The following is a 12,641-nucleotide window of genomic DNA, read 5'->3' on the forward strand; positions in this document are numbered from 1 at the left end:
TGAATCCCCCGCCGCATTGCAGCGGGTGGTAAATCTAGTAATATAATATAATAAAATAAGGCTACTGAAATTGTTATATATAGATAATATAATATAATATAATATAATATAATATAATATAATATAATATAATATAATATAATATAATATAATATAATATAATATAATATAATATAATATAATATAATATAATATAATATAATATAATATAATATAATATAATATAATATAATTACAATGTAGGTGAAAGTAACCTGGAAACGGAATTGTAGCTAAGAAGCTACTTAAATGTTATATAATGTAATGTAATGTAATGTAATGTAATATAATATAATATAATATAATATAATATAATATAATATAATATAATATAATATAATATAATTACAAATTACTTAGATGGGCTCTGAACATAGGCCAGCCCAGCTACCCAGCATATACATACCAAATATAAAACAATCCAGTAGACTAGCAAGCACATAAAGTAACATCTTAACCCATAAACAAAGCCCAACATAAAAAGCCCAATAGTGAGTGCGGCGGGCCTACAGGCTAGCATTTGTGGAAGGGTTTAAGACTGACGCAATCGCAATCACAATCACAATCACTCTCACAAACACACACAGCGTTTGTTTCTAGGGTTTTCTTCCTTTCTTTCTATCTTTCCTCTTTCGGATATTAACATGAGGTAATAATAATATTCTCTTCCAACCCCCACTTTTTTTTCTGCAGGTTTCACATCGATCTTCTGTGGTTTATAGCGTCTTAATTGTCCTTTGAAATTGGTGATTAATTAGTTGATTCGCATTTGTGTTGTGACTTGTGAGTAATTTGGGAGTTTTGACTGATGAAGTGGATGTGTGACTTGTTTGTTTTTCGTTAATTTGTTGCAGTATTATTATTATTGTTATTTTTTGTGATTATGTTTTGGGGATTTGAAAGGTAGATGTTTGATTAGCTTGTTTGAATTCAAATTCTGGATTTTTAGTGATGAATTGAGGCGGATATAGTTTTTTTTTGGATAATTAATTAATTGGAGTCTGGTTGGTAGTATTTTTCAGTAATGTAATTGTAAATATGTAATTATGTTTTTGGGGATATGAAAGTTAGGTGATTATTTAGCATTTGTGTTTTCTTTAAAAGATGTAATTATTTGAGCAATATAATTACTCTATTTGGTGGGTTAGTTGATTTGTAATATTGTTTTTTTTTTTTTTGCATTTTTTTTTCTAGTGATTATGTTTTTCAGGTTTTATTGTAATGTAATTAGCTTTAGGAGTAAACTAGTAAAGTGGTAATTAGTTGAGCCGAAAAATTAGTGTTATAACTTATATGGATAATGTGCTCAGTTTATATTTTAGCTGATTTTAGGTGGTTTTAGAAAATATTTGTTTTATCTAGTTCTGTTACAAGATCCTTGGTGTGATGTGGTGGAGATTATATGGACTTTATTTGTAGTCATACGATAATTGTTAAATGTTAATTAACTAAGTTTATGAGAATGTAAGGTGTATAATTGTTACCAATAACATATACTGATTGTTCTTAACCAAGCCTTGTATTTTAATGTTGCTAATAAGTTAATATGATTTTTTTTTGGTAATGACATAAACGGTTGATAAAAAGCTTGTTGACATGAACTCTTATGTTTGTTTTTTATAATTAATATTGTCCCTCTAGAATTGGTTGGGTAATGGTCAAATTGGGCTTGGGTCAAAATCAGGTTTGGTTGTTGCATCAGCGTCGTTTAGTCCTCTTTTTTATAGTTTCATAAACGATCAATAATACCATCGAGCCGGGGGGTCTCACTGGAAGCAGCCTCTCTATTCCTACGGGGTAGAGGTAAGGCTGTCTACATCTTACCCTCCTCAGACCCTACCTTAGCTTTGCTATTAGTGGGATTTACTGAGTATGACGATGATGATGATAAACGATCAATAATACTATGCGTTATTACAAAATGCAAATACTTTTGCTAAGCTAATCTAACACTTTGTTTAAACAATTTACATGAAACACTAAACGCTTAAGGCACTCGGTATTTAGTAGCCAACTAAATTCCATTTCCTTTTATACTTTTAGTCGTCATCCAGAGGTGAAGTGGGCCCAAAGGGAGGACAAAGTTTTTATCACAGTGGTATTGGCTGATACAAAAGATGCGAAAGTCAACCTTGCCCCCGAAGGTGTTTTTACATTCTCTGCTAAAGCTGGTGAGCATGAGTATGATCTTAAGCTCGAGCTTTTTGACAAAGTTAACGTAGAGGTAAGTATTAGTTTTCATTGTCATTTTTTTTTACTTTGTGTATTTATTGTTAAAGTTTCAATTGTTGCTGATATGTAGGAAAGCAAAATAAATATAGGCGAGAGAAGTATATTTTGTATTTTGGAGAAAGCAGAGCCGAAATGGTGGAATAAACTTCTGTCCGGAGATGGCAGGGCCCCACATTACGTGAAAGTTGATTGGGACAAATGGGCAGATGAGGATGATGATGCCGGTATGTCATTTCATATTCCAACTTGTCATTGATTCGATTCTCCATTGCTCACTGTGCGATTACGCAGATCATATTTGTTTGGCTTAGGGGTGTAAACATGCCCAGGGGCTCGAGAGCTACTCGTGATCGGCTCGGTTAAAAGCTCGAAATAGAGCTCGTTTTGTTATCGAGCCCGAGCTTGAGCCTAAAATACAAAGCTTGTTTAGGCTCGCGAGCCTAAACGAGCCCATACAAAATTTTAATTTTTAAATATATAATATATTAATAATGATGATAACATTGATGAGCCGAGCTAGAGCCAAGCTTTGGCTCGTTTAAGTGATGTTGAAGTTAGCTCGAGCCGAGCTTTTAGCTCGTTTAAGGTTGTTCTCAAAATAGTTCGAGCCGAGTCGAGCCGAGCTCGAGCTTTGGGTTTTACTCGTGAGCCGAGCTCGAGCCTGGTCAAGCTCGGGCTCGGCCCGGCTCGTTTACACCCCTAGTTTGGCTCATTAGAAAAACCATGACTCGAGTTGGTTTGTTCATAATGCGACTTATGCTAAAGTATCATGTACGCACAATTTTGGTTGTATAATTTATGTTTGCTTTCGTGTTTCAGGTCCGGCGGATCTTGACATGGGAGGAATGGATTTCTCTGTAAGAAAATTGTGATCTAAAATTAGTTTATTTATATCTTGGTTTAAAAAAGCGCGAGGTGCTCCGAAGCGTTTTGGAGGTGAAAGCTTCTCGAGTGCAAGGCGCTCAAAAAAAATCATAAAAATTATTTGTGCACATGAATATGACATATTCTACTTGTTAATCAATGATAAACATAAATACATGATTATAAAACACAATTAAACACATAAAAACACTAAACAGGCTCAGATAATAAATAATTGAAGGACAGATCAAACAGAACAGAAAATAACGATGGTGAAGAAGGCTGAATTTATGAAGTATTTTGAAGAATCAATGGAGAATAAGGAGGAATGTCGCAACGTTCTTTTTTTAGAGTAAAGAGCCTAACGGTTACATCATTAAATGTTGATGGGCCTAAATTAAACCCTATTGGAGCTGATTGGGCCTGAAGCGTCGCCTCACACACTTAGCGCTTCAGGCTTAAAGCGCTGCCTCACAACGCTTCACGTAGGATGTCGCCTCATAGCAAAAAAAAAAAAGCTGTTTTTTAGATACCTCGGGCGCCTCACGCCTCAGGCGCATCTGAAGCGTGCTTTTCAAAACCAAGGTTTTTATATTTTTTGTTCTCCTAATTGATCATATTTTTTATTAAACGTTTGTACAGAAATTTGGAGACATGGGGGGTATGGGCGGCATGGGGATGCCGGGTATGGGCGGCATGGGTATGCCGGGTATGGGCGGCATGGGTATGCCGGGTATGGGCGGCATGGGGATGCCAGGTATGGGCGGCATGGGGATGCCGGGTATGGGCGGCATGCCAGATATGGGTGATTTTATGGGCGGAGATGATGAAGACAGTGATGACGAAGGTAACTATTGATTATTATTTTGTTAGATTTTTAAATAGCCATTTTACGATACTGGTAACGATTTTTTTGTTAATTATTGATTTGATGATGTAGGTGAGGAAGCGGAAACAAAGACGGCAACCAGCAAACCAGCAGAAGAGAAAACTGAAGGTGCAGCAGCTAGCAGCACATAGATTGTTTAGTCAACATGTATGGTGGTTTGACATGATCAATGGGGTTAGGGCGTTTTTGAGTTCGGATAATATTGATTTGTACCCAATCCATGGTGCTCTCGAGACTTTGGATGTTGACTAAAACTATGCTTTGGTTTGTTTTTATTTGTTAGAGTGAAAACCTTACTGTCCGTTTTTTAAATTGGCTTTTCGGTGTTGTAATTTCCGTAAGAGGTTTTATGGCATCATATGATACCGTGAGGCGTAGAGCATTACTTGTGATGGGAAGCTTAAAAATGCGTTTCTGTTTATCTGCACGCACAATTTGAATACTTATCAAGATTTTTGAGTCCCGTTTTTTTTAATCTTAGGCGAGATGATGTTTAGATTTTGCTTAATCGAGCAAGATTTTTTACTGAATATTTTTAGTTCTCTACATGTGTTGAAGTTGTCTTAGCCTAGTCGTTACAAAGGTAGGGCTGCTAATCGGGTTGTGTTCGCAGGTAGGTAGGTCACGTGCATAAACACAAGCATTTTATGCAGTTAGGAGGGCTGTTAAATGGACCGTGACACAAAACTTTAAAAACTTTATACGGACCAACCAGGACACGAACCAAAAAATCTTGTCACTTGAAACCAAACCCAAATACCAACACACGTCTGCAAACACGACACATCTATTCGCGGGTTGATACGGACATGACTCGTTTAATGCGAGAATAAGTTTTATCAAGTTAACATTTGCGGCATTATTAATGTTTTTAAGCTCTAATTTCACATATTGTTTTTTTTTTATCTTGTTTAACCAGGCATGCATAAAATATGTTGCTTTATTTTTGAATTTAGATTTTAGTAAAAAAATACATTAGGTTGACATGCTTTATTACATTACATTGCACAAACACCAATTTCCAATAATCAGAATTAAAGATGGTCAAGCTGTGAACTCATTAGGTTGACATGAACACGTTCTGTTTAGCTAAATGTGCTCGCGTGTTCGACCCGAAACAGATATGAGCGTGAATAAACTAAACACAAACCTGCAAATTTCAAGATAGTCTCGAAGAAACTCACACACTTGGTTAGGATCCGAGGTCTCCCAATTCAATATTTTTGTTCTTTTAAAACCATCTTATTGTCAGGTTTAGTAATTTTAATGTGAAAAGAAAGACATATATGGTTTCGTGGTGTAGTTGGTTATCACGTCAGTCTAACACACTGAAGGTCTCCGGTTCGAACCCGGGCGAAGCCATTGATTTACTTTTTTTTCTTTTTAAAGCGGTTTAGTATAATTCAAGTGGGACAAACCACCAGATAAATGGCAGCACTAAAAAGGTATTATTCCGTTTTAAATATTCGTTTCTAGTTGAACAAATATTTTTGTTTTCCAATTAAATATGTAAATAGTCTTAAAAACTTGTACGTAATTTGATGCATCTTTTTCTCCATTTTGTATGTTAGATTACCATAAAACAGATCTAAAACAAAATATAATCGAATGATCTTGGGTTGAATCCTGACAATGCCAAGCAACCTACATCACACGAAGAGAAGGAGGAGAGGTTTCGGATCTTCAAAGATAACCTCCGCTTCATCGAAGAACACAACTCTGGCAACCATACATATACGCTTGGATTCAATAAGGTTATGCGGTGTGGGGACGGCTTGGTCGGCTAGGCTCGTCCATACCGCCCCTAGCCCCGTCATCGTTGCCATCGTCCCTCCCAAGCCGTTGAAGACGTTCCTCCTTGCTTTTTATCCAACACACACATATACATACATACATTGTATATATAAAGGGGCTCATCACCACACTCTTGGCCCATCCCTTGGGGCTCATCCCCACACCCGATGACATGACCGCCTACGTGGCGGATCATCCCCCAAAAAACTACCCTCCTCAACCAGAATTTCGTTCAACCTACACCAGCATCATGTCGATGAACGCTACGTCGACGGTTACGAGTGACCGTTACGCTTTCCAACCAGGGATGTCTTGTCTTGAGCATGTTAATAAAAAGAGTAAACTTCCATTTTGCTCCCTGTGGTTTGGTCGTTTTAACGGTTTTGCCCAAATCTTTTAAAAATAGCCATTTTACTCCCTGATTTATGAAGCTTATCACGATTTCACTCCCTGCCCCAAACGACATCCATTTTAAACGTTAAAAACTGTCAGGTTTCAGTCTAGGTATTGGTCTAATTATGGTCATAATTGTCCATCATGTGTTATGCACGTGACATTTTTAATGTTTAAAATAGATGTTTGGGGCGGGGAGTGAAATCGTGATGGGCTTCATAGATCAGGAAGTAAAATAACTATTTTTAAAAGATTGGAGCAAATCCATTAAAACGACCTAACTACAGGAAGCAAAATAGAAGTTTACTCTAATAAAAAAGTGTGTTTTTATGACATATTTATGATATCAGATTTTAAGGCCGAGGGTCGGATGTAGTGTTTAGTTTTTTTTTTGAACGGCGGAAATTCTATGATTATAGAACACGGGCCAGCAAGCTGTAAAACCCAAAGTACAATAAACAAAAACAGAAAGAAAGAAAAAACAAACCACTACAAGCCAGACTACAAACTCATTTTATAATGTCTCTAACATTGAACTCCTTCCATCTCTCCCATACTAAATTCTTCAATCTTGCTCTTTCTTTTATCCACAGGTACGATAATTCTTTTATACCTTCAACCAGTTCTGGTATCATGCCTTCCTTTTTATTGAATTCCTTGTCATTTCTGAACTTCCAAATATGCCAAAAGGTTATCATGAATATAGCTTTAATTAAGTTTTTCCATGCCTTCGAGCCGTTGAGTTCTTCTATTTTATCAAATAGTTCTTCGCACGAGTTATTATTCATCTGGACCGGAAGTTTCAGCCAAATCAGAACGTTCCACCATACTGCCCTGGACTTTAAGCAACTCAATAGTAAGTGATTCACCGACTCCTCTTCCTTATTGCATCTCGAACAAGTCTGATTTTCCAGTTGAACTCCCCTTTTAACTAGTTCCACCTTAACTGCGATGCGTCCTTTTATTGCTCTCCAAACGAAAAGATTAACTTTAGGTGGTACCCATTTGTTCCAGTGTTTCCATGGTACGTCGTTGGGTTCCAAAGAACTTTTAGTAATCTCATCTCTTAATAGAGCGACAGATATTATCTCATTGTTTCTCGGACCCCATTTCCAGACGTCTTCCTTGTCTGAAGTCTTCTGATCCAAGAGAATTCTTTCCAATTCTTCAAGGACCGACTCCTCTTCCTTATTGCATCTCGAACAAGTCTGATTTTCCAGTTGAACTCCCCTTTTAACTAGTTCCACCTTAACTGCGATGCGTCCTTTTATTGCTCTCCAAACGAAAAGATTAACTTTAGGTGGTATCCATTTGTTCCAGTGTTTCCATGGTACGTCGTTGGGTTCCAAAGAGCTTTTAGTAATCTCATCTCTTAATAGAGCGACAGATATTATCTCATTGTTTCTCGGACCCCATTTCCAGACGTCTTCCTTGTCTGAAGTCTTCTGATCCAAGAGAATTCTTTCCAATTCTTCAAGTTGCTGCAGCTCCTGTGTGCTCCTCGGTTTACGCTTCCAATCCCAACCCCAATTGATTATACCCCCCTCCAACTTTACACTTTGACTTACTGTGACTTCCTTTTCTTTTGCCAAGGCGAAGATCGCTGGGAAACGAAATTTCAATAGCTGATCTCCTAACCAAGCATCTAACCAAAATCTTGTTTTCTTTCCATTGCCTAGATCAACTACCAAGTTTTTGTTCAGTGATAAATTATTGGCCGTGAATACCTTCTCGATGCTGCAAATGTCTTTCCAAGTACTACTAAGTTTATATTTGGTAGGAATAATAGAGGCTGAATTCCGTTTCCAGTGTATGCTGTCTACAACACTAACCCACAAGGACTTCGGGTTCTCTTTGTATTTCCACCACCATTTTGCCAAAAGTGCTAAGTTAGCACTACGTATGTCACCGATACCCAACCCCCCGTACCGTTTCGCCTTTACTAGTTTTTCCCACGCAACCCATCTCATTTCATTCTTCCCATTATTGAAACCCCAAACAAAATCTCTCCTTATTGCTTCAAGATCATTGATTACTTTTTTTGGTGCTAGGAAAATTGAGAAAAAATAATTTGGTAATGCCCCTAAAACCGCTTTCGCTAGAACGATCCTCCCCGCCATAGATAGAGATCTAGCCTTCCAAGACGAGAGCTTTGAATTAAACTTATCAACAATTACCTTCCAATTTTTAACTTTTTTCATGTAGTGTTTAGTGAGGGGTTGCACAGCTACCTTAAGCCTTTCCGGCAAAGTGCAATTTTTTTTTTTCACCTTTTTTGTATGAAGTCACCCCTATCCCTGATATTAAATTATGTCACTCCTCAAAATTTGAAAAGTCCAACACCTTTATCATCTCAAAGTTTTATTAAAAACTCACTACTTAATTTATAAGTTAAAAACCCAATTAAAATAATAGATTAAAGCCCAAATACATAGCAATATGAAAAGTAACAAGATTCTAATACCAACCCAACACGTTTTGGTACGCACTTGAAACCAGTCGATTGGCTGCCATATTAACAGAGTCGAAATTTGTCAAAGATACATTATATTATATCCAACAAATATAGAGGTTGCCTTCTTCAGCTACATGTCTGCTTTTTAAGAGAGATTGTCCACAGAAGATCAGAATCAGATCTAACTGTTACCGTTTCTCCTTTAACAATGTTTGAAGTACTCACTAAGCCGCCAAATCTCATTTCCATATTATCTGTGGACATTAAAAACAATGGAGAGGTATCATCAAACATCAAACCGTTAAAAATATGCAACATTTTCATTCCATGTTCAAAATTACCAAATTGCCCTTACAAGCACGGGTACACATTTTGGTTGTAGTTAGATATTTGTCGAATATCATCCATTGATAATGGTGTCATCCCTCAAGACAGTCAAATGGCTCGGGTCATGTTACATTTAATCTTTGCTCTCTAACGACATTGTTCTATTTGTTAATTCAGTGACACGATTCTTTAAAAGTTCATCTTTTTTTGTATGGAATGGTTAAATATATATATGAAACTGAACTCAAAATAAAATGGGTCGAAAGTAGTCCAAAGTGTATTTTCAGTGTTTTGAAAGGGTAATATACAGTAATCTTAAGGTTGGAACTATATATATAATGATTTATGATATGGAACAAGTACTTACCAAGATTCCACTCTAACCCGGTAGTTGTAGAGCTTCCAGAAGGGGTGCCAATGGGAATAAGACCGCAATGTGGGCCTTCAACTGAAGACAGGACATTAATCTCATGATGTCGGGTGCTAGGAAGAAGTTGGATAAGACAATCATTGGACAAAAGAACAATCCGTGTTGTTGAAAAGCGGCACAAGGTGTTCACGTTTCCCATTTCATGGTCAAACCTACCACCAAGTGCTCCAGCAACAAGTATGCACAGCTGTCACACGCCAAAACGCAAGAAACATTACAACTTTGAATACTGCAAGAACCCAATATGATAAAATCTTATTAGGTAATGAATTTGACTTGCATTTGATTTCTCGTCATCAGACATGAGATCTAGTACATATGTGATGCATTTATGTAAATCTGTCGTGTCTTGGTCACTGGAATTATCTACAATCTCTGTTCCCTGCATTTGATTAGGAATCAAGAACACAGGTTATTGAATAACCAATTACTTAACAAAACGACCCGGCCCGTTTTGTTCCATCCTACATGATTACTCATTTTGACCCGACCCGCACGTTTTGCCACTTATAAAATCTTTACCAAACAAATAATCTGAATATCTGATACAAAGATCATTGCGGGCTTACCAAATTTCGGTAGAAATTTAGAACATCTGGTCTGATTGAGTCCATGTCTCCTTTTATTACATCTGGCTTGTACCTAAAACATATGTGTATTCAAATTCACATCCAAAAGTTTATTTCCTTTTTTATTTAACAAAAAATATATATATATATATATATATATATAGCAACTTATATTCAATCTGGTACCATATAGCAAACACAGAATCCGGTCGTCCAATAAAAATAGGAATTCTTTTTATTTATTTTTTTTGTCCTTGGGAAACCATTAGTTGTAAACTCATGGGAGTGTGGACCCCACAAATACCCTGCTAACCAATAGGATTTGGTAAAACATTTACACCTAGTTGGTTTCAAGGGGGTTAAAGGCAGAAAGCCAATAGAAGCTGAATTCAAACCTGAGATTTCTACTAAAGAGACTCAAGGCGTTTGCTACGACGCCACAAAAGGTTTGATTTAGGAATCTTGATATACACACATACATAAAGACAAGGCTACTGTTTTTGCTTGCCAGCATAGGAATCCCCAAGGTCAAAGAAAAGGTTGACCGTTGACCCGATAACCTCCAAGTCAACTTAATTAGATATGTAAGAAGCTCCGAGTTATAAGACTGTGGGGTGTGGGGCTTGGGTTGGGGCGTGGGTTGGGGGAAAACGCCCAAGCCACCACCCCTTGGGGCTTGGGTTGGGACGTGGCCCTTGGGGCTTGGGTTTGAAGCCGGGCGTGGGGCGGGCTTGGGTTTGATGTGGCGGCCTCCTATTCGCCTTGGGTTTTAAATTATATATATATATATATATATATATATATATATATATATATATATATATATATATTTTAATAACCTGCCAACCCACGCGGTGCACCCACGCCCCGCCATACCCCACGAACACGTCACTAGGCGGTGGGAGGGCTCGAACTCCACGTGTCAACTCATGCCCCCAACCCAAGACCCACCATACCCCACGGTCTAACTCACAAAGAAAAATTACGAAAAAAATAGACACTGTTGACAAAAAAGAAAGAAAAAAAAAAAACTTTCCAATATAGAAATCACTTTTCAGCAGTTTCCAAAGTCGTGAGTTTCATTTCCACCAATCAGAAGCTGCCACATTAGCTCTGGCGGCTGAGACGGCTAGGATTTAGCCTACACTTTTTGTGAGGCGGTTTAGACGGCTAAATAGCTGAGATGGCTAAGCCTACACTCTTTTCGAGGCAGCTCAGACAACTAAGCCCCCGCTTTTTGCGAGGCGGTTGAGACCACTTTAGAAACGGCTGAAAAGCGATTGTCTATTTTTGTAATTTTCCCAATCAACAAGCAATAGGAGATGTATCATATTAAAAAAAAAAAAAAAACTACAACAATCAATCAAACTCACCATTTTAACTTTTTATATAATGGTCCTCTTTTGTCTTTGTTAGAAAAGTGAAACAGACAGTTATTCCTTAAATATCAACTTAAACCCCTCCCATCCCATTACCTTTTTGCAAGCAAGCATACACACAATTAAAATTTAAAACATAACACTCTCAGAGGCATATTATCAAACACTTTATACGCAACCTTTGACGGATAACCGAAACATCATCGTGTTCATCATGAAACAGCTCCGGCATGTTATCGAACAACCGATTAGCTCCACCATCAGCACACACACGAACTTTTGCTGCTCTACAACAACAACAACAACGAATCAAAAGATCTATAACATGATTATTAACATCGTATGAAAACACAAACAATACACATGAACGAGTTTAGACTCACCGTGTTCCCAGAGTAAGGGTGAAAACTTTGGAAGACGTTGATTGAGAATAATGAGTGCGTGTGTCGTCGGAAGAGTTCCGGTGACGGTGGCGGTTGTTTCCGGCGGTAATAAGAAGGTTGAACGATGAATCATCGGTAGCTTTTCTGCCATTGATTGTGAGATTGTGATCTTACAGAATCAAGATAAGGTGTGAATGAATTGGATAAAAAGATATGCAGATCTGTCAGTGAATTGATTGTTGATCGGTGGAAACTGGTGTCTGAATTTAATAACACTTTTTTTGTTGATTTGTTTGTTATGGGATTTTCTTTGGGTTGGTAGTTGGTTATACTTCACATTCAACCATGAAAAGACATTTTAATTTTAATTTCAATATTAAGGAACCTGATACTCTTATAAATTATAAATTAGAGTAAATTGCTAATTTAGTCCAAATAGTTTTTTTTTTAAGTCTAAATAGTTTTGTTTTCTGCCATTTTAGTCTCTAAATTTTGTCATTTTTTGCCATTTTCATCCAACCCACTAACTTCATTAAAAAAATTTAGTTAACTTAGGTGAATTTTGGTTAAACCATATTTTTCTTTCTTTTTTTTTTTTTGCAAGTACGATGGGTATGAGGATGATGTTGTGCCGGTTTTACAGTGAAGATGATGGCGGTGGTTGTTGGTTTTACGATGATTGCGGTGGTGTTGGTTGATGACGTGGGTGGCGGAAAAGTGGCCGATGGTGGTGGAAATGGTGGGTGGGTGGGCGGTGACGGTGCAGGCAAGTGGGGGCGATGATAGAAGGTTGTGATGGGGTGGGTGGTGGTGGTGGTGGTTGATGAAAACGACAAAAAATGACAAAAGTCAGGGACTAAAATGGCAGAAAACAAAACCATTTGGAC

The 12,641-nt window shown here is 37.4% G+C and overlaps 2 protein-coding genes and 1 non-coding gene across 4 annotated transcripts; 2 read left to right on the top strand and 1 right to left on the bottom strand.

Annotated features, from left to right (window-relative positions):
• The first annotated feature begins 567 nt into the window (after window positions 1-567).
• LOC110884255 (uncharacterized protein OsI_027940) lies at window positions 568-4,409 on the top strand. Its single transcript, XM_022131944.2, has 6 exons — window positions 568-688; window positions 2,083-2,263; window positions 2,342-2,495; window positions 3,091-3,128; window positions 3,778-3,982; window positions 4,076-4,409. The coding sequence occupies exons 1-6, from the start codon at window positions 684-686 to the stop codon at window positions 4,153-4,155; spliced, it is 663 nt and encodes a 220-aa protein (XP_021987636.1). The 5' UTR covers window positions 568-683; the 3' UTR covers window positions 4,156-4,409.
• A 903-nt stretch (window positions 4,410-5,312) lies between these two features.
• Window positions 5,313-5,386, top strand: TRNAV-AAC. Its single transcript has one exon. It is a non-coding gene; the product is annotated as a tRNA-Val (tRNA).
• A 3,239-nt stretch (window positions 5,387-8,625) lies between these two features.
• LOC110884256 (thiamine pyrophosphokinase 1) lies at window positions 8,626-12,060 on the bottom strand. Of its 2 annotated transcripts, none has more exons than XM_022131945.2 (6): window positions 11,755-12,060; window positions 11,551-11,653; window positions 9,993-10,065; window positions 9,704-9,805; window positions 9,361-9,610; window positions 8,626-8,920 (listed from the first exon to the last, which is right to left on the bottom strand). In XM_022131945.2, exons 1-6 carry the CDS (start codon window positions 11,903-11,905, stop codon window positions 8,793-8,795), a joined length of 807 nt encoding a protein of 268 aa, XP_021987637.1. In that variant the 5' UTR covers window positions 11,906-12,060; the 3' UTR covers window positions 8,626-8,792. The 2 variants fall into 2 exon arrangements, with proteins under 2 accessions (XP_021987637.1, XP_021987638.1); XM_022131946.2 differs by having other exon boundaries at window positions 11,551-11,658; window positions 11,755-11,890.
• Between the last annotated feature and the right edge of the window lie 581 nt (window positions 12,061-12,641).

This window comes from Helianthus annuus, chromosome 10 (genome assembly GCF_002127325.2).
Source record: "Helianthus annuus cultivar XRQ/B chromosome 10, HanXRQr2.0-SUNRISE, whole genome shotgun sequence".
NCBI classification, from domain to species: Eukaryota; Viridiplantae; Streptophyta; class Magnoliopsida; order Asterales; family Asteraceae; genus Helianthus; species Helianthus annuus.

Coding starts and splice junctions, on each gene's coding strand:
- LOC110884255 (XM_022131944.2), top strand. Junction 2,496..3,090: donor AGATGAGGATGATGATGCCG/GTATGTCATTTC, acceptor TTCGTGTTTCAG/GTCCGGCGGATCTTGACATG. Junction 3,129..3,777: donor TGGGAGGAATGGATTTCTCT/GTAAGAAAATTG, acceptor ACGTTTGTACAG/AAATTTGGAGACATGGGGGG.
- LOC110884256 (XM_022131945.2), bottom strand. CDS start 11,905: ATGGCAGAAAAGCTACCGATGATTCATCGTTCAACCTTCTTATTACCG. Junction 11,654..11,754: donor ACCCTTACTCTGGGAACACG/GTGAGTCTAAAC, acceptor GTTGTAGAGCAG/CAAAAGTTCGTGTGTGTGCT. Junction 9,611..9,703: donor CTGATGACGAGAAATCAAAT/GCAAGTCAAATT, acceptor GGCGTGTGACAG/CTGTGCATACTTGTTGCTGG.